The sequence below is a fragment of the Mesoplodon mirus genome, assembly GCF_964341445.2.
Source record: "Mesoplodon mirus genome assembly, chromosome: 15".
In the NCBI taxonomy this organism is placed as follows: Eukaryota; Metazoa; Chordata; class Mammalia; order Artiodactyla; family Ziphiidae; genus Mesoplodon; species Mesoplodon mirus.
This window is the reverse complement of record NC_138991.1, coordinates 29,817,810-29,839,949: the sequence shown is the minus strand read 5'-3', so window position 1 is coordinate 29,839,949 and position 22,140 is coordinate 29,817,810. Positions and strand designations below refer to the sequence as shown.

At 40.4% G+C, this 22,140-nt stretch overlaps 1 protein-coding gene across 3 annotated transcripts in view; it reads left to right on the top strand.

Moving 5' to 3' along the window:
* DNAAF9 (dynein axonemal assembly factor 9) overlaps nt 1-22,140 on the top strand; it is a 147,071-nt gene that overhangs the window by 28,715 nt on the left and 96,216 nt on the right. For all 3 annotated transcript variants that reach the window (XM_082600362.1, XM_082600361.1, XM_082600360.1), the window contains exons 3-7: nt 348-467; nt 3,448-3,572; nt 4,585-4,681; nt 5,651-5,757; nt 20,162-20,239. In XM_082600362.1, the coding sequence (XP_082456488.1) occupies nt 348-467; nt 3,448-3,572; nt 4,585-4,681; nt 5,651-5,757; nt 20,162-20,239 (527 nt within the window). The remainder of the gene's footprint in view (nt 1-347; nt 468-3,447; nt 3,573-4,584; nt 4,682-5,650; nt 5,758-20,161; nt 20,240-22,140) is intronic.

The window sequence follows — 22,140 nt, the reverse complement described above, 5'->3', positions numbered from 1 at the left end:
TTCCTATTCTAACTGAAAGTATTAAAAAAATTTAACCAACTATGGCAGGACTTGGACTATATTTTCTGGTTCCTTCTATCCTCAAGAATTGCTTTTGATTAAATTAACAGCTTCTATGTTCTGTGCTGTTTGACTATCTCAACTATATAGATCTTGAATCCATGTAAGAGTACTTGATGCTGAGGCCTGCTTCTTTCAGTTGTTTAGTTTGGCTTCTGGCACAAAACTGGTCTGAGGTGCTGCCTTTAACTTAACCACTAGGGTTTTGCTGAGCAGGGGCAAACTGTTGGGACTCATATGTTCCCCGTAGTACAGTACAGCTGATCAGAGCCTTTTTTGCCTTGCAGGAATCGATAGCAGGTACAATGAAGGCTGCAGAGAGCTGGCAAATTATCTCCTGTTTGGTTTGTACAATCAGAATACCAGTGATTTTGAGAAAACAGGGTTTTCTGAAGAAGTTCTAGATGGTAAGTATATGTTGGTGAACTCTGTGTGAGAGAGGAGTAAGTGATATAGTACTTTGGATTCTTATTTCATGGCCTTTTTATGGAAAAATATGATCAAATTTAAAATAGCCTGAAGATCCAGTAAATTTTTGCTTTTTTTATTAATGAAAAACGACATTTCTTCTTTGCTGATATGTTAAGTAATATGCTCTGTAGGTTACCTGCTGGATTATAAGAGACTGGTGACAAGTAGTTTTCAGAGTGTTTACTAGATAAATCGGTTTTAGAGGGAAAAAGTAAACATCAGTGTTTGGCTTTATATCTTCTTGGCAAGGTACTAGTTTTCCTCTGAATTTTCCATTGCCTCTACATGCTGGGAGGTTCATATTATGTGCCGTTGTCCTATGAAAGCACTTTCAGCTGTGATTCAAGGATAAGCCTGCAGGCTACTCCTGCAAGGAGGACTTCATGTGGATCTTCAGCTTAGGAACAAAGGCTCTTTATCCTGCTCTGTCTTTGGGAATTGTTTTCTGTGAGCTGTAATTTATGACGATGCCTGTGACTACAATGCAGACTTTCTGCCTACATTCCCCTTTCCTTGGCTCTGAGACACTCACCCTGTGTTCATGCTGCTATGGGGTGATGCCCAGGAGCTATCTCTGATATCACATACTTAGCATTATGACTTGTCTGCCAGGTGGATCAGGAGACACAGGAATAGACAAGTCAAAATGGATGAGAGACAGCTCTTGTGAAGCAGCTGGGGGATGCGTGAAAGCAAACATCTGATGTTGAAATAATCTTGCTGTGGACCTAGTACAGTGGTTTTCAACTGGGGGCAGTTTTATCCCCCAGGGGACGTTTGGCAATATCTGAAGACATCTTTGACTGTCACAACTGGGCAGAGATGCTGCTAAACATCCTACAGCGCGTACACAGGACAGCTCCCCACAACAAAGAATGATCTGGTCTAAACTGTCAGTAGTGCTGAAGGTGAAGAACCCTGGCCTAGTGTATGTGAAAATTCTTCTGTAGTAAAGTCCTTAATAGTATCTATCCTTACAGATTGGTGAAAGATTTTCTTTTTATTAGGAAGTGCAGAAAGCAGGGTGAAATTATTCCTTCTGTTAATTTTTTTTCAATTCAAATTTAGTTGCAGATTTTGATTTTAAAAAATGCTTTCTTACACTGTAAAACATATACTGGCTTGGAAAGAATTCATCTTGGCAGCTCATTTAGACAGTTACAAAAAGGCAGATACTTGTATCAACCACACATTTCACTGCAGTCAAGGTTGCTAAGGACATTGCAGTACTGAAATTAAGGAAGTAGTTTAAATCCTCAGAGGTGCTCCTTTTTGCTTATCTTTGTCTTTATCCTGTCACCTAGCACAATGAGTGCTTATAAAGTGAGCGTTTTCTTCCAAATTAATAAATTCATTTTTTAAATCCAAGTAGCTAGAAAGCTGAGTTCACCAGATTTATCTTCCACATTACAATCCCTAATTATCTGAGAGAAAAAGAGGCAAACACGAAGGATTTATTTTAAAAAGAAACTTTTAAAATAGTTTACGTACTCTTATGCTCTCTTCTTTTACCTGACTGTGTACTCTGTTAAAATTTATTTGTAGTGATGACGTCAGTCTTGTGAGATCCTGAGCATGCTTCATTAGGTTTAGTAGCTGTTGCATTATTTCTTTTACTGGATCCTAATTCTTTGCGGTATGTTACGCATTAGTATAGAGTACAGTCTATACAGGAAGCCCTCAGTGACATCAAACTCTCGCTATTGAGCAGGTGACCTACAGATGATTCAGGGTGGGTCTCCCAGCAGAAGGAGACGGGGCTTCTTTCCCATCCCTTGCTACCTTTTAACTCCAGCACTTAGCTGAGAGTCAGCAGTGAAGAGCCTGCTCCATACTGTGTTGCCTAGAACACCTAGGGTCTGACTAGGTGTGGAGCTCAGAGTGGCTTAAAAGGCCACCATCATGGAGCTTTATTTCATGAGGCCACCCAGCTGTGCAGTCAGCTGAGATCAGTATTCACTGGGCTTATGTTTTTGTAGATTATGGTCTGTCACGCTGTGTTACTGTGCTGGCACTGCCCTAAGCCTGCTGCCTCAGTTGCTTCCTGCCCCCACGCTCCTCTCTCACTTCCAGCCATCTCCTCTAGCCCCTTCCCTAGTGTCATCTTGTTAGAAAGAGGCCTAATGACTCTGGTTTCTGAGGAGCCCTAGAATGGAGCCTCTGCTTTTCTTCTGGAAGTGTGACTGCTTTCTTTCTCAGTGTTCAAATTGTTTTAATATTCCTGCCCCGTTCCATGGCTTGTTTGTTAGTTTACTCGGTTTTATTTGCACCTTTGGGATTGCTTTATTTATTTGACCCACCAACATCGATGGTTATTCCCTAAATCTGTGAGCTGCTGATCACTTGCCTTTACTTCCTTCCTCCCAGCCTTTCCTGTGTACGGAGTTTACATCTGTATACAATAACCCTTCCCAGGTTGCAAGGAAAGGGGTATCCTCGGGCCCACGATTTGCCTTGAGCCAGATGAGCCAGCAGCCAAGAGCTTTATACACTGATGTCTGCAGGAGAACCAGTCACTGGCCATATTTGGTGCTGTTTTCCTGCCTCAGTGGCTTTTACCTGTAGAGTTTTCAATTACTATCTATCTCGACAGCGAAGTACACAGTTGAGTTTGGTACAACAAATTTTGCTTTGTTGAACTTTGTGAAACACCCTGAAGGCTGTTCTTTTGACTTATTCTACCATAACCAGAGGGCCACAGTAGTGGAAGCATAGCATGGGGATGAGGAAATACTTGCTGTCCACACTTGAGTGTTCTGCAGTCACTTTGAAGCACATTGCCTAATTAAAGAATTTTCAGTTTAGAGTTTTGTTACATTGTTTCTGTAGTTTTAATGGTTTTACTGATTATGTGGGCAGAAGATGTCTAAAGGAAATGCTTTTGACAATCGTGTTTTAATTTTGTTTTTCTTACAGATGTGATTATATTGATTAAATCAGATAGTGTCCATCTGTACTGTAATCCTATAAATTATCGCTATCTTTTACCCTATGTGGCACATTGGAGAAATCTGCATTTCCACTGCATGACTGAAAATGAGGTGAGAAGAAACGATAAAATAGGCGCTTAGAGACACTCTAAGGATATTCGTTCAGGAAAATGTATTGATAGAATGGGAACAGGAGGTCCTTAAAGAAATCAAATTGGGGAGTTCCCTGGTGGTCCAGTGGTTAGGACTCCAAGCTTCCGCTGCAGGGGGCATGGGTTTGATCCCTGGTTGTGGAACTAAGATCCCGCATGCCGCGCGACATGGCCCCCCCCCCAAAATTGTGAAATGTGGTTACACAAAAAAGGTTATTTGTTTTAGTGGAACTTTTCATATTTCATTATGAGGCTACCCTAGCAATAAATTATATGCCTGGAAGAGACAAAAAGGACTATTAAAATTGGGACCTACTAGTGGGCTTGTGAACCTGCCTTCCTGCCCTGCTTCTTTATCCCCAGCCTGGGTCCATTCTCTCGGGCCTAGGAACTGCCCCAGGAGAATTTGATAAGCTCTGTGACATTTCCATGTTTGGATTTCTTGGTATTTGTTTCTATTTCCCTTTAGACCCTTTTCAAAGATTTGGCTAGAAATCAAATTGGGACTTAAGATTTAGGATTTTGTGGAAATTGTGACCCAATGTAGGTCCAGAACCCTTCTTTCCATATGAGCATTTAGGGGACTTTTGAGGACAAGTTTTATCTCTTGCATTTAGGTCTCTGATCCATTTTGAGTTGATTTTTGTGTGTGGTGTAAGGTAAGGGAATGACGTGTTTCTGACCAGCAAACACTGAAAGTTGCCTTTAAAAATACCCTCTTGATGGGAATTCCCTAGCGTTCCAGTGGTTAGGACTCTGTGCTTTTACTGCCAAGGAAGTGGGTTCAGTCCCTGGTCAGGGAACTAAGATCCCGCAAGCCACGCAATGCGGCCAAGCAAAACAAAACAAAACAAAAACAAACAAGAAAACCCTCTTGGGACATGTGGGACAACTAATAAAAATGCACAGAAAATATGGGATTTTGTATGATGTCTCATTAGAGCCTGTTTCCGTTCTATTTCCTTCTTTAGTATGAAGATGAGGAAGCTGCAGAAGAATTTAAAATTGCCAGTTTTGTGGACATGGTTCGAGACTGTAGTAGAATTGGCATTCCTTACAGCTCCCAAGGTGTGTATCTGACAGTCAGCCATTTTAGAACCTTGCTGGGATGGTGTGTGAATCGAATGTCCTTACTTCTTTCAGTGGAGGCATTCAGGTGGGAAACCTGTTGATCTGTTTTCACTAAAGGCAGAGAGGATCAAGCAGAATGAAATTTCGGAACTTTCCTATGTAAGCTTGTGTTCATAACCGAAGTTTCTGCAGCAACACAGCATGCTACCAGCAGCAGTCGGAAGAACTGATAAGGGATTTACCATAGTTGCCATCTATGCTATACCACTTATTATACTTGAAGTGTGGATGTGGGGCCTCTTGCTAATAAGAAATAGTAATTTGGGTAGCTGTTAAAAATATGCTGACAGTGAGACTCAAAAATAACTTGTAGGGGACTTCCCTGGTGGTCCAGTGGGTAAGACTCCGTGCTTCCAGTGCAGGGGGCACGGGTTCGATCCCTGGTCTTGGAACCAAGATCCCACATGCCAACACGGCATGGCCGAAAAAAAAAGTGTGAAAACAGAGGGAAAAAATCAAAAAGCTTAGCAGTGCTTGTATCTTATTTATAAAAAAAAAAAAACAAAAAACTTTGCACATTGAAGCTTGTTGTTATAAGAAAAGAAAAATTTTGATTTGGTAATTTTCCCTTGAGGAAATTGGTTAGCTGTGTTTCTTAAGGGAAAGGAGCCAAGTTTTGGTCTGTTAATAAATATATCCACTTAGTGATACAAGTCAGATGTAGTAGGCCACTATTTATTTATTTATTTACCTACTTAATTACTTACTTAGGAAACCAGAATGTGAAAAAATACTGTAGAGAAATCTGAATTTTTGTAACTTGTTTGTGTATCTGTTTCAGTTTTATTTTGCTTGATGAGGCTGTGGTGAATTTGTGAGAAATGATGTCTAATGACCACATTAGATCAGGTTTAGACTGCTATATCCAGGACGGTATTTGATACATGTTGTACTTGATTCCTCTAGGTCACTTGCAGATATTTGATATGTTTGTAGTGGAGAAATGGCCAATTGTACAGGCCTTTGCACTTGAGGGCATTGGAGGGGATGGATTTTTTACCATGAAATACGAGGTACGTATGAAAAGCAGTGTGCCTGGTTTTTGTCTACCACTGGGCTGTTTTTATGAAGGCCCACAATGTGGGTGTATAACACTCTGAAAAGCTGGCAGTGACTCCAAAGGGCATGGAGCAAGTTAAAAGACTTGAAATGGAAAATAGTTGCTATTTAAGGCTAGTCCCCAAACTGAGCTCCTGTGCCCTTTATTCTTGGAGTTCCTCTCTGTCCTCCTTCCTCTCCTTTCCCCGTTCTAAGTTCACTGTAGCACCCTAGGCTGACTCCTCTTATAGCTTTTATCGTCTGATGTCACCCACATTTGTCACACCCACTCACCCATTCACCCACCCCTGATCTCTGGATTAGAAGCTCCTTGAGAACAAAACCATTCTTCTTCCTTATAGCTCAGAAGTTCGTATAATTTAACTGTTCAAGAGCAATGAAAGGAGCAATGAGAATTTTGTATAAGTACTGTCTACTAGAGGAATAAAAGGGTTAGATTTTATGGTAAGAACAGTATCTTTTATTTCAGTATTCTTTGCATCTAGAAGATGACCAATAAATATTTGTTAAGTGAATTAATGAATGAGACTGGGAGAGGGGATCATCCAGGGTACATATTAGGGAGGATGACCTGGTATCCACATGCCTCCATAGGATCCGCACTGAAATGACCTGCCCCCAGTACAGGAAACCAGGGAGAGGGAACATTGACATGCTAGAAATGGGGGCATACTCTTAGGGATAGAAGTAAGTGAGACCTTTGGAAGCAAGGCCCAGGGCTAATTCCTACCCCCTTCTGAGAAGTAGCAGTGTCCCTAAGAGATGTTTGGAGGCTCACCTGGCAAACCCTGTAATGTAGAGGAACGTGGGCTGTAGGGATGAAGAGACACACACCACATCAGCCCTACTCTTCTTGCTCCAAACCAGTTTTCTCACATTGACCACAGGTAGCAGAACATCAACAAGGCTGTGGGAGCTGCCCCTGATAGCACCTAATGCCCTCTAATTTAGAAGAAGAGGGGCTTGAAAGGAGGCAAGTCATAAGAGGTAGAGAGGAAACTTAAAATTTTTAGTGATAATGGTAATGTTTATTTTTAATTAATTGTATAAACTAGGCATTTATACTGTCTCGTATACGCCAGGCATTTTGCATGAATTAACTTTAATTCTTACAATAACCCTCTGAAGTAGGTACTATTACCATCCCTGTTTTATGGAAAGTTTAAATGAATCTCCCAAAGTCACAGAGCTAGTAGCCTGTGAGTGGCAGGGCCCAGTCAAGAGAGTCTGGCTTCAGAGCCTGTGCTCCTAACCCCTGGGCTGCCACTAGATTAGCATTAGAAAGCAGTGCACTAGGAGGCTGTACAATTCATGCAGCTCAAATGGGGCAGGCCTCTGGCTTCTGCCTTAAGGTGCATCACACCATGAAGTCAAATCCAGGTAATGTAGATTTTTCCTGTAGGATGGTGTTTTTAGGGGATGGGATGGGCAGTGAGGAGGAAACAGCACACATCATATTGTAAGAGTTATTACTATAAGTCTTCTCTCAGGATCCCTTTCTTCAGATCCTGCCCTTCTCTGTAGCCACTAATTTTCATTCTCTCAGATACTTTCCTTTCATCTCCATCTCATTTCCCTTGACCTCACTTCTCTTCCTTACCCTGTCCTTCCTGGTCATTTAAAGTATGGAGCAGTTTGGCCTCCTGATCAGCTCTGCCATTATACTGTACTTCTCTCTGATTCACATATTAAAGGCCTCATAACTGCCTGAGCCAGAAAAGTTCTTGCCTCCTATGAAAGCTAGGAGGAGAACTACAGATACTTACAACTTAATTTTTCAAATTTCTTCTTTATTACATGCTCATACCCAGAAGAAAATCCTTAATTCAGAGGATGTTTTCATCCCTGATGTGTTAGGTGCCAGCATGAGAAAGGAAGCCAGACCCACATAGCATTTACTTGGTATTTAGGCTGAGCCAAACTAAGTTATGGATATAGGGAACTCTTTCTTCCTGAAAGCAGTACAGGGAAGTTCCTCTGCTAGGGCTTTCCCTGCCTCCAACTTCCTTCTTCTTACTCTCCAGCTGCTGGAACTATATGACCTGGTAATGTCAATTTACATTAACCAGCTCCCCAAGGGGAGGATTCTAAAATAATCCTCTGAATAATGAGAATAACTATAAACATTCACCTTTTTATGGACAAACGTAAGATTTTTGTACTGAAAGGTGGGATAAACCCTATGAAAAAATTCAGAAGGTAAGAGACCATAGCATATTAGATTCAGGGATACATCAACATGCTTTTAAAAAATATGTTCTCCAGGAAATAAAATAAAAATTGAGAAAAATATCTCTTTGTACTTTTTAAGAATGCAGTTTGTAAAAAGAGAAATAGATATGGTAGGTTGAGCAAGCAGAATTAAAAAGGGAGATGGATGACATGAGGAAATATTGTTATGTCTCAAAATTCATTAGTAGAATTAAGATTTGAATTTCAAAATAGAAATCAGGGAGATTGGCCAAATGGCAGAGTAGAAAGACCCACCTCCTCTCACAAGCACAGCAAAATCAGAATTATTTTCAGAGCAACCATCAATGAAAAAAGACCACAACCTATCAGAAAAGACCTCTACAACTAAAGACATAAGGAACGAACCACAACAAGACAGGTAGGAAGGGCAGACTTGCGATACAGTCAGGTCCTTTTCCCCCAGGTGGGTGATCCACAACTGGAGGATAATTACAGCAGTGAGAGTTCTGAGCCCCACATCGGGCTCCCCAGCCTGGGGGCCCTGCGCTGGGAAAATGAGCTCCCAGAACATTTGACTTTTAAAGCCAGCAGGGCTTAATATCAGGAGTCCCACAGGACTGGGGGAAACAGAGACTTCATTCTTAAAGGGCGTGCACAAAATATCACACGCCCTGCGACTCAGGGCGAAAGCAGTAATTTGATAGGACCCCGGGCCAGACTTACCTGCTGATCTTGGGGAGTCTCCCAGAGAGGTAAGAGGCAACTGCAGCTCACCCTGGGGACATAGACGCTAATGGCAGCCATTCCTTGGGAGCTCCCTTGTATCACGTGGACACTGATGCTAGTGGTCACCATTGTGGAATCCTCCCTTTAGCTCATTAGCACCAAGACCTGGCTTCAGTAGCCTGTAGGGGCCAGTGCTGGGATGCCTCAGGCCTCAGGCCAAACTAACTAGGCAGGGGAACAGCCCCACCCATCAGCAGGTAGGCTGCCTGAAGACTTCCTGAACCCACAGCTGCCTCTAGACATGGCCCTGCCCACCAGAGGCTCAGGACCCAGCTCCACCTACCCGTGGGAAGGCACCAGTCCCAGAATCCTCTGGGCCCCAGCCCTGCCCTCCAGGAAGCCTGCTTCGGCCTTTGAACCAGTCTCACCAACCAGGGGGCAGACACCAGCTGCAAGAAAACCAGACTCCCACAGCCTGTGAATGCAGCCTGCCCAAAGCAGGCCAGACCCTGCCCTGAGACCACTTTGGCCCTGGCCTCCTGTCCACTATCAGCCAAATACAAGCTTCAGGACACCCTGGACCGCAAACCCAACTGTGTCAGGACACCCCCCCCCACACACACACACCAGTGATCTGGGATCCCTAGGCCTAGAAACCAGACTCCAGGACCCAGGTCTGCCTGCCGGTAGTCTGGTACTAACTCCAGGACCTGGCTTCACCCACCTGTCGACAGGCAACAACCCTGGAGTCTTCTGGACCCTGACTCTACCTACCAGTGAGCCAGCACTAGTCCTGGGACTCCCTGAGGTTTTCCAGCCCCACCAACCAGCAGCCAGCAGCCTCTGCACAAGGCAGGGCCTGGCAACCAACTGGACCAGGCGCCAACAAAGCCTACCACATCACCCAAATAGCCCGCTACAAAAGAAGGACCCACACAGCCCTCATGGGAGAACCCCTAGAGCATATAGCATGGGTGACGAGGGAGGTGCACTGCCAGGATGCATAGGATGTCTCCTACAGAAGACCACTTCTCCAAAGTCGGGAAACATAATTAACCTACCAGATAAATAAAAATACAAACAGCAACTTAGGCAAAATGAGGTGACAGAGGAACATGTTCCAGTCAAAGGAATTAGATAAAACCCCAGAAGATGAATTAAGTGAAGTGAAAAAGGCAGTCTTCCCAAGCTAGAGTGCAGGGTAGTGATCATAAAGATGATCAAAGAATGTGGGTGGGGCTTCCCTGGTGGCTCAGTGGTTAAGAATCCTCCTGCCAACGCAGGGGACACGGGTTCGATCCCTGGTCCAGGAAGATCCCACATGCCGTGGAGCATCCAAGCCTGTGGGCCACAACTACTGAGCCTGTGCTCTAGAGCCCGCGTGCCACAACTGCTGAAGCCCACGCACCTAGAGGCCGTGCTCCTCAACAAGAGAAGCCACCGCAATGAGAAGCCTGCACACCGCAACGAAGAGTAGCCCCCACTCGCCACAACTAAAGAAAGCCCGCATGCGGCAATGAAGACCCAACACAGCTAAAAAAACAAATTAAAAAAAAAAAAGAATGTGGGTGCAGAATGGATGCACAGAGCGAGAAATTAGAAGTTTTTAACAAAGAGTTAGAAAATATAAAGAACAGCCAGAGATGAAGAATACAATAACGGAAATGAAAAATACTTTAGAAGGAATCATCAGTATATTAAATGATACAGAAGAATGAATCAGTGAGCTGGAAGACAAAGTAGTGGAAATCACTGATGCTGAACAGAAAAAAGAATGAAATGAGGACAGTTTAAGAGACCTCTGGGACAACATCAAGCACACTAATACTTGCATTATAGGGGTCTTAGAAGGAGAAGAGAGAAAGGTGCTAAGAACATACTTGAAGACATAATAGCTGAAAACTTCCCTAACCTGGAATAGGTTACCATTATCCACATCCAGGAAATGCAGAGTCCCATACAGGATTAACCCAAAGAGGAACACACCAAGACACATGATAATTGAAATGGCAAAAATTAAAGAGAGAATATTAAAAGTGGCAAGACAAAAGGAACAAATAGTATACAAGGGAACTCCCATAAGGCGGTGAGCTGATTTTTCAGCAGAAACTCTGCAGGCCAGAAGGGGGTGCCATGATAAATTTAAAGTGACAAAAGGGAAAAACCTACAAGCACAAATGCACTACTCGGTAAGGCTCTCATGCTTATTTGTTGGTGAGAGCAAAAGCTTTATAGACGAGCAAAAGCTTTATAGACGAGCAAAAGCTAAAAGAGTTCACCACCAAACCAGCTTTACAACCAATGTTAAAGGAACTTCTCTAGGTGAAAAAGAAAAGGCCACAACTAGAAACATGAAAATTATGAAATGAAAAAGCTCATCAGTAAAGGAAAACATACAGTAAAGATAGGAAATCATTCATGCACAAACCTAGTAGAAAGGTGAAAAGACAAAAGTAGTAAAATCCACAATATCTACAGATATACACAATAAGCACTTAAGGGATACACAGAAGAATTTGATGTAAAATGTGGTGTTTTGCCGAAAGCCTGCTTTCTGTTTTAAGATTTGTTGGATTTCCTGGCAAAATAACCACTTGTTTCACACAAATAAACAGCTTTAATCCTTTAATGAAAGATGATTTAGCTTAATTTTAATATACAATCATTAGAAGGAAAGGAATAAGAATATTAGAGAAACATAACACAGTATATATATGTCACGGAATTGGGCCGACACCTACTTCCAGATCCAAACAGCAGCTGGGAAGTCCTGAGTAACACCAGTCTGGAGCTCCAGTTGGGAAGAGTCCCAGGCGGTGTGTCCACCCCATGGGTGAGACTTCAGATCAGAGTTCCAGGGGCTTCCATTTGTAATTCCAGGCCACAAACTGATATCAGTTTGCGTGCCAAAACGCAGCTCTGGATTTACTTTAGCAATGCTGTTTGTTTCACCATGTGGGTCACAAGATTTTCCAGACCCCAGGGGACTGGCCAGGTCCCCGGGGCTCAAGAAGTTCCAAGACCCACTCCCTTTCTTATTGTGAGTGCTGCTTGCCTTGCTAGCAGCATTGTTAGGTGTGCAAGCAAGTGTGCAGTCCAGGCTGGGTCACGGGTCAGTCAGAGGCCTGCTTCTGCATCTGAAGCCTGAGCAAGACTACTTTATTAATTTTCCCAACAGATATCAAAAACAGTCATAGTGAGGGGAGGAGAGTACAAACTGTGGGATTGTTCAAATGCATTTGAAATTAAGAGATCAACAACTTTAAGCAATCAAGTATGTATATAGATTGCTATATAAAAACCTCATGGTAACCACAAACCGAAAGTCTGTAATAGATATACAGACTATAAGAAAAATCCAAACATAACACTAAAGATAGTCACCAAGTCACAAGAGAACAAAAGAAGAAAAAGGGGGAAAAAGACCTACAAAAGCAACCCCAAAACAACAAAATGGCAATAAGAACATACATATCAATAATTACCTTAAATGTAAATGGGCTGACTGCTCCAATCAGAAGACACAGAGTAGCTGAATGGATACAAAAACAAGAGCTTTGTATATGCTGACTACAAGAGGCTTCACTTCAGGTCTAAAGACACACACAGACTGAAAGTGAGGGGATGGATGAAGGTATTCCATGCAAATGGAAATTAACAGAAAGCCAGGGTAGCAGGTAGCAATACTTATATCAGACTTATATAGACCCTAAAATAAAGGCTGTTATAAGAGACGAAGAAGGACACTACATAATAATCAAGGAATCAATCCGAGGAGAAGATAAAACAATTATAAATATATACACACCCAACATAGGAGCACCTAAATACATAAAGCAAATATTAATGGACATAAAGGGAGAAATCAATAGTAACACAATAATAGTAGAGGACTTTAACACCCTGCTTACATCAATGGACAGATCATCCAGACAGAAAATCAATAAGGAAGCACTGGCCTTAAATGACACATTAGACCAAATAGACTTAATTGATATAGAGCATTCCATCCAAAAGCAGCAGAATACACTTTCTTTTCAAGTGCCCATGGAACATTCTCCAGGATAGGTCACATACTAGGCCACAAAAAAAGCCTTGGTAAATTTAAGAAAATTGAAAGCATTTTTTCCAACCACAACACTGACTAGAAACCAACTACAAGGAAAAAAACTGCAAAAACCACAAAACACATGGAGGGTTAACAATATGCTACTAAACAACGAATGGATCACTGAAGAAATCAAAAAGGAAATTAAAAATTACCTAGAGACAAATGAAAATGAAAACATGATGATCCAAAACCTATGGGACACAGCAAAAGCAGTTCTAAGGGGGAAGTTTGTAGCGATACAAGCTTACCTCAGGAAACAAGAAAAATCTCAAATAAACAACCTAACCTTACACCTAAAGGAGCTAGAGAAAGAAGAACAAACAAAACCCAAAGTTAGTGGAAGGAAAAAAGTCATAAAGATGGCAGAAATAAATGAAATAGAGATTTTTAAAAAACTAGAAAAGATAGATGAAACTAAAAGCTGGTTCTCTGAAAAGATAAAATGGATGAGTCTTTAGCCAGACTCATCAAGAAAAAAGGGAGAGGACCCAAATCAATAATATCAGAAATGAAAAAGGAGAAGTTACAGCTGACACCACAGGAATACAAAGGATCATAAGAGACCACTACGAGCAACTATACATCAATAAAATGGACAAACTAGAAGAAATGGACCAATTCTTAAAAAGGTACAATCTCCCAAGACTGAACCAGGAAGAAATAAAAAATATGAACAGACCAATTACCAGTACTAAAATTGAATAAAAAACAAACAAAAAACAAAACAAAAACACTCCCAGAAAACAATAGTCCAGGACCAGATGTCTTTACAGGTGAGTTCTACCAAACATTTAGAAAAGAATTAACACCTGTCCTTCTGAAACTATTCCAGAAAATTGCAGAGAAGGAACACTTCCAAAATCATTCTTTGAGGCCAACATCACCTGATACCAAAACCAGACTAAGATATCATAAAAAAAGAAAATAACAGGCCAGTATCACTGATGAGCATAGATGCAAAAATCGTCAACAAAATCATCAACTGAATCCAACAGCACATTAAAAGGATCATACATCATGATCAAGTGGGATCTATCGATGGAAATTTTCAGTATCTGCACATCAATCAGTGTGATACATCACATTAACAAGTTGAAGACTAAAAACCATATGATCATCTTAACAGATGCAGAAAAGGCAAAATTCAATACGCATTTATGATTAAAAACCCTCCAAAAAGTGGGCATAGAGGGAGCATACCTCAACATAATAAAAGCCATTTATGACAAAAAAGGAATCCAAATTGGAAAGGAAGAAGTAAAGCTTTCACTGTTTGCGGATGACATAATACTATACATAGAAAATCCTGAAGACACTACCAGAACACTGCTAGAGCTCATCAATGAATTTGGTGAAGTTGCAGGTTACAAAATTAATATACAGAAATCTGTTGCATTTCTATACACTAACAATGAACTATCACAAAGAGAAATTAAGGAAACAATCCCATCTACCATTGCATCAAAAAGAATAAAATACCTAGGAATAAATCTGCCTAAAGAGGTAAAAGACCTATTCTCAGAAAACTGTACGACACTGATGAAAGAAATTAAAGATGACACAAATGGAAGGATATATACCATGGTCTTGGATTGGAAGAAGTAATATTGTTAAAATGACCATACTACCCGAGGCAGTCTACAGATTCGGTTCAATCCCTATCAAAAATGCCAATGGCATCTTTCATGGAACTAGAGCAAATAATTTTAAAATTTGTATGGAAACACAAAAGACCCCAAAGAGCCAAAACAGTCTTGAGAAAGAAGAACAGAGCTGGAGGAAAATCGCAGTCCCTGACTTCAGACTATACTACAAAGCTGCAGTAATAACAGCAGTATGGTACTGGCACACAGACACATAGATCAATGGAACAGAATAGAGAGCCCAGCAATAAACCCATGCACTTATGGTCAATTAATCTACAACAAAAGAGGCAAGAATATACAATGGGGAGAAGACAGTCTCCAATAAGTGGTGCTGGGAAAACTAGACAGCTACATGTAAAAGAATGAAATTAGAACATAGTCTAACACCATATACAAAAATAAACTCAAAGTGGATTAAAGACCTAAGTGTAAGGCTGGAAACCATAAAACCCCTAGAGGAAAACCTAGGCAGAACACTCTGACATAAATTGTAGCAATAGTTTTTTGGATCTGCCTCCTAATGCAAATAAAAAACAAATTAAAAATAAGTCAGACCTGATTAAACTTAAAAACTTTCACACAGCAAAGGAAACCATCAACAAAATGAAGACAGCCTACTGAATGGGAGAAGATATTTGCAAATGATACAACTGATAAGAATTAATATCCAGAATATATAAAAAGCTCATACAACTCCACATCCAAAAAAAACAACCCAATCAAAAAATGGGCAGAAGTCCTAAACAGACATTTCTCCAAAGAAGACATACAGATGGCCAACAGGCATGTGAAAAGATGCTCAACATCGCTATCATCAGGGAAATGCAACTCAAAACCACAATGAGATATCACCTCACATTTGTCAGAATGACTGTCATCAAAAAGAACACAAATAAATGTTGGTAAGGATGTGGAGAAAAGGGAACCCATCATACACTGTTGGTGGAAATGTAACTTGGTTGAGCCACTGTGGAAAACAGTATGGAGGTTCCTCAAAAAACTAAAAATATAACTATCTTATATCCCAGCAATTCCATTCCTGCGTATACATTTGAAAAAAAAACCCCAAACTCTAACTCAACAAGATACATGCACCCCAGTGTTCACAGCAACATTATTTACAGTTGCCAATACATGGAAGCAACCTAAGTGTTCATCAGTAGATGAATGGATAAAGAAGATATGATGTATATATATACAGTGGGATACTGCTCAGCCATAAAAAAAAGAATGAAAACTTGCCATTTGCAACAACATGGATGGATTTGGGTGGTATGCTAAGTGAAATAAGTCAGAGAAAGACAAATATATCATTTTATGTGGAATCTAAAAAATACAACATGGGGCTTCCCTGGTGGTGCAGTGGTTGAGAGTCCGCCTGCCCATGCAGGGGACCCGGGTTCGTGCCCCGGTCTGGGAAGATCCCGCATGCCGCGGAGCGGCTGGGCCCGTGAGCCATGGCCGCTGAGCCTGCGCATCCGGAGCCTGTGCCCCGCAACGGGAGAGGCCACAGCAGTGAGAGGCCCGCGTACCACAAAAAAAAAAAAAAAAACAACAAACTAGTGAATAAAATGAAAAAGAAATAGACTCACAGATATAAAGAACTAACTAGTTACCAGTGGGGAGAGGGAAGTGGGGAGGAGCAATATTAGGGGTAGGGTAATAAGAGGTACAAACTATTATGTATAAAATAAGCTACAAGGATATATTGTACAGCACAGGGAATATAGCCAACATTTTATAATAGCTATAAATGCAGTATAAGCTTTAAAAATTGTGGATCACTATATTGTACACTTGTAACTTACATGATTTTGCACATCAACTGTACTTCAATATAAATAAATAAATTTAAAAAATAGAAATCAATTCAGTACCTCAAAAATCTAATCAGTTGACACACCTGTAAACCTGTTCCACAGTACAGAGGTAGGAGCCAAATAGGTTAAATCAGTGAGGAAGGTAATAAAATGGAGGATAGAGGATGGAAATTGGTGATATCAAAAATGAATTAATTGAAGGTTATGTAGGAGTCTGTGTCGTCCTCCCCACCTCCCAAGTGATAAACAACCAGACATTTACCAACTGCCACCTCCACACTAGGAAAAACAAGGAACAAGGTGAGTGGATGGGTGGGGTTTCTCTATAGAAACTGAAAAATAAAACAAAGAGAACTCATTGGGTAGTGTAGCTTTTGATGGCTGAGAGTAAAGCTCTCTACCTACACTTTTACACTTAGAATATGAGGGAGTAGAGATCCTATAATAACTGCCTCCTGCCTGTCTACTCTCCCTATAAAACTTCCTGGTAGTTGACAAGCTCTGCTGAGAGCAGAAAGCTTCCAATCAGCCTTTTCATTTGAAAATATAAACAGGCAGTGAAGCTCACCACACATTTGATTAAATACCTGTAACTTGAAAGAAAAAGATCAAGATTGTTTTAAAACTCTGATTGATTAAGACCAAAGATGATTTATGATATAGAGGAAAAGTTAAGATACAAAACTCTCCTTAGGATGCCCAGAGAAATGTAAGATTTGGTGACTTATTAGAATAAGTGTTATTTTGTGGTAAATGAATATAAGGAAAATATGAGCTCTGGAAAATGATAATTGATAAAATTAGCAGAGAAGTTGGGAGGTACAGTTAGGAAAATCTCAAAATATAAAAGTTTAGAAATAAAAGAGGTAGAAAATATGAGAAAAAACTTAAAAGTCATAGAGAACTTATCCATAAGGTTTGGTAGCCATTAAGTAGGAGTTCTAGAAAAATAGAGCAGAGATATCAGAAGGGAGGAAATTAAAAAAAAAAAAAGTAAACATTTCCAGTGATAAAGAGAAATAAAAGCTTTTAGCAAGCATCAATGAAAGTAGAAAAACCTTAAATCTGTCTCTGCCTTTTTGGAACACTGAGGATTAAAGAATATCATAAAAAGCAGAAAAAATAAGTCTTACGCAATAAGACAACAGAAACTTGATTTCTCTCCTTCCCCAACCAAAACAAACATTAAACAAAACGTGAGGCAATGACTTTCAAGACACTAGACATCAGGCAATGAGGAATAGTGATTCCCTTGAGTGAGAGAAATAAACAAGGTGAGCCCCACAAATGTCCTAGCTTACTACAGTTGACCCTTAAACAGCAGGAGTTTGAACTGCATAGGTCCACTTATATGCAAATTTTTTTCAGTAGTAAATACTATAATACTACACGATCCACAGTTGGTGGAATCCATGGATGCAGAATTGCATTTACAGAGGGCTGACTGTAAGTTACACATGGATTTTTGACTGCACAGAGGGTCAGTTCCCCAAACCCCCTTATTCAAGGGTCAACTGTACTTTGAGAAAATTTCCAGGCCATGGCACAGGAAGGGGATACCCAGGTAGATCCCAGTGCACTTCCTGAGCTGAGTAGATGCAGCTGAAAGTCCGGTGAGACCAGGACGGCTAGAGTACTAAAGAGGAAATATTTGCTCCAAAACGGAACTCCCAAGATCTGCCAAGATTCCTCTTTCTCCCCACCCCCACATCCCAAGTATTCAACGGACTATTGATCTATGTGTTCTTGTGTAATGTAACTACTGAAGGTGGAGGAAGGAGAAAATATCTGAAAGTATTCCAGAACAGTGCCTGATGCATGCTCAGAGCTGGGAATAGTACCTGTTCCCACCAGTTTGACTCGAAAAATGCATAATTCACAGGGGGCATTGGATAGAGTCCTCAGGAGGGTTTTGTCTCCTGTGGGGAATAATCAGCCCTTGTCTGAGCACCGCTCTGGACCCTCCTAACAATTTATAAAAGCAAGGACTGAAAGGATCAAACTGTTTCCAAGTAACTGCATTCCAGAACAAATCACAAGAATATTTATAGGAATACAAAAATATCTAGCACCCAACAAGGTAAAATTCACACTGTCTGGCATCCAAAGATTATCAGTTTACAAAGAAGTGGGAATACATGACTGATAATAAGGTAATCAGTCCATCAAAATTGACCTAACATTGACAGAAATGTTAGAATTAGCAGACAAGGACATTAAAAGTTATTCTCACTGTTCCATATGTTCAAGAAGCTAGAGGAAAGACTGAGCGTGTTGAACAGAAACAGAAAATATAAAAAAGACTCAGATTGAACTTCTAGAAGTGAAAATTGCAATATCTAAGGTGAAAAAATATACTGAATGGCAGTAACATTAAATTAGACTCTGCCAAAGAAAAGATTGAATTTGAAGCCATAGCAGTAGAAACTATATCCAAGATGAAGCACAGAGAGACTAAAGAATACAGAAGAATGGAAAGAGCATCACTGATTGCCAAATTAGTCGTAAGGAGAGAATAAAGACATTTTAAAACTAAAAAAAATTTCCTCCCATTAATCTTTTCTTAGAAAGCTGTTGGAGGATGTTCTCCAGCAAACAACCAAGGAACAGGAGACAAATTAAGCCATGGAATCAGATCCATCACGTGAGAGCACCAGGATGATAGCATAGAGAAGTCTCATAGTGAAAGTTGCAGTTGCACAGCAAGCTTACATAACAGGCATACCAGAATGAAGCAAGAAGAAAAAGAAATGATAGATTATCTGATATCTTAAAGCCAGTGGTTCTCAATTGGGGTGATTTTCCTGTCCCTTCCTCCCCATCCCCCCAAGTCACTTGGCAATATTTGGGCATGCTTTTGATTTGCCTGGACCGGGGCTGGGGGGTGGGTTGTAGGCATCTAGTGAGTAGAGGCCAGGGATTTTGCACAAGGCAATGCACAGGGCAGCCCCTCACAACAAAGGAATAACTGGCCAAAATGACAGTAGTGTTGCTATTGAGAAACTCTAGTGTAAGTGTACTAGCAAATGAAGTGGGAAAGGTAGAAAAAATTTTAGGATTGAGTTTTTAAATTATACAAGTGAAAAGAATGAAGCTGTTGGTAGCTCTTGGAAAAACAAAATTTAAGAAAGCAAATATGAGTATGGTATGCACTTGGCCTGCAGTAAATTTTATATATATATTATATATATTATATATATATCCTTAATATTATAAACAATAACTACTGGTATAACCAAAAAAGTCATATTATGATATTAGATAATGTTAAGGTGTATATGTGAGAAAACGTATGAGAATGGGGATAGGCGTAGCAGAGCTACATCTTGGCCATAAGTCAGTATTTAATTTCTAAATTGATAAATCAAGAAATAGTGATAGAAGCTTATATCAAAATATGGAGGTAATTACCAAAAAGAAAATGTTAAAAGACTTCAAAGTGGTTGCCTCTGAGGATTAAGACTAGTGGAGGTTTGTGAAAGGTTGGAGTAGGGATTAAAATTTTTTTATTACAAACCTTTAGGACTAGTATTTGATTTTTTAAAACTATAGGAATGTATTATTTTAATTAAAATTTTATTCTAAACAAAGACAATATTTTTGTGTGTATATGTATATAAATATATATATGCCCATCATTGAAGATATTCAAAAGATATACCAAAGTCTCTGAACACATAGTTTCCTTGAATGGGACACCTTTATTAATATGTATAGGTTCTAATATAATATAAAATTTTTATTTATTATTCTAATCATGGAGTTTTCACCAAGATAGTCCTTTCTAAATGTCAGGAAATAATTCTGATCATCCTAATGATACTGACTCAGTTATTTCAATGTTTTTCCCCTTGTGTTGCAGTTGCAGGATGTGAGTTTGAATCTATGGAATGTCTACAGCAAGATGGATCCTATGTCTCTGGAGAGTTTGCTTTCAGAAGTAAGGAGCCATACTGTATTTAACTTATAAATACTACAACCAGCTCAATTATCCACTAATGGTATTTAACTTGTAGAAACGCAGGATATATTTTAGTTTGCTTTAGTCAAAGAATTGAACAGTTTCTTCCCCAATTATTATCTTGAACTTCTTGGGGGGTGGAAGGGGACCTGGAAAAGAGACACTACCTCTTCCACTCTGAGGAAACCTCACCTGAGATGAGACCAAGGCTGCCTGTCTGGTCCAAGATTTAGGTTTTCCCCTAAAGACATTCTTTCCATTGGGCTGGACTTTAGAAAAACAATAAAGAGGGTGTCTTTTTGCACTCTTTCTCTGGCATGAAAAGATTAAAAAGTTGGTGTATGCCTTAAAGGAATCAAGGATTAGACAGGGATTGGCAACGTTTTTCTGTAAAGGGGTAGACAGTAACATTTTAGGCCTTGTGGGCCCTGTGTCTCTGTTCGAACTACTCAGCAATGTCATTATAGACAATGCTTTAACGAATGAGTGTGTCTGGGTTCCAAGGAAACTTTATTTATAAAAATATATGGCCTGCCGGCAGGCCATAACTCACTAACTCCTAGATTAAAGGGTCAGGCATTAATTTTTCATCTGAACTTTGAAGAAAAAATTCACAGTGGGCAGAGCAATTTGCAATGAGGAGCAACAAACAAAACTAAGGTATAGGTACTTTGTTTAAACAGCTCAATAGTGTCTCTCAGGGGTCATGGATGGATATGCATGGAAAAAGAACAGCTTGGGGCTTCCCTGGTGGTGCAGTGGTTGAGAGTCTACCTGCCGATGCAGGGGACATGGGTTTGTGCCCCGGTCTGGGAAGATCCCACATTGCCGCGGAGCGGCTGGGCCCGTGAGCCATGGCCGCTGAGCCTGTGCGTCTGGAGCCTGTGCTCCGCAATGGGAGAGGCCGCGGCAGTGAAAGGCCCGCATACCGCAAAAAAAAAAAAAAAAAAAAAAAAGCTTGTATGTAGCCTTTTAATGAAATGAGCTGTGAAATCAAGACCCAACAAAAATAATTCAAAAAATGAAGACTGCACATCAGTCTCACAAATATTAATGCCTATACTTTAAGTAAAATGTTAGCAAACAGTATCATATTAAAAGAACATTCATTCTGTGATGAAGCAGAGTTTATTAAGGGCTTAATATTTAGTTTAATATCAGGAAATCTATTCATGTATCACTACTGATTTTTCTCCTTGGAACCATTTATGATAACTCCATAGATGCTGAAAAGGCATTTGATGAAATTGAACATCCATTCTGTTAAACATTTCTAATAAAATAAGAATATAAAAGAAAATTAAAACCTGAACTTTTTGTTCTTTAAAAGGCCTAATCATCATCATCAATCCATGGCTTGCCTAATTATGGGAAAAAGTGAAAATGCAAAAATTACAACATTAAGAGTGTAAGAATGATGGTAATTCCCTGGCGGTCTAGTGGCTAGGACTCCGTGCTTCCACTGCTGAGGGCCTGGGTTCAATCCCTGGTCGGGGAACTAAGATCCCACAAGCTGTGTGGCATGGCCACAAAAAAAGGAAAAAAGAGTGTAAGAATGTTAAATAAAATTTAACCACAGGGCTTCCCTGGTGGCGCAGTGGTTGAGAATCCGCCTGCCGGTGCAGGGGACACGGGTTCGTGCCCCGGTCTGGGAAGATCCCACATGCCACAGAGCGGCTAGGCCCGTGAGCCATGGCTGCTGAGCCTGTGCGTCCGGAGCCTGTGCTCCGCAGTGGGAGAGGCCACAACAGTGAGAGGCCCACGTACCGCAAAAAACAAAAAAAACAAAACAAACAAACACACAAAATTTAACCACAGACAAATAAGAGAGATAAGTAGTTTAGGAGTTTCTGCATAGTATCTGGGACCCATGACCCACT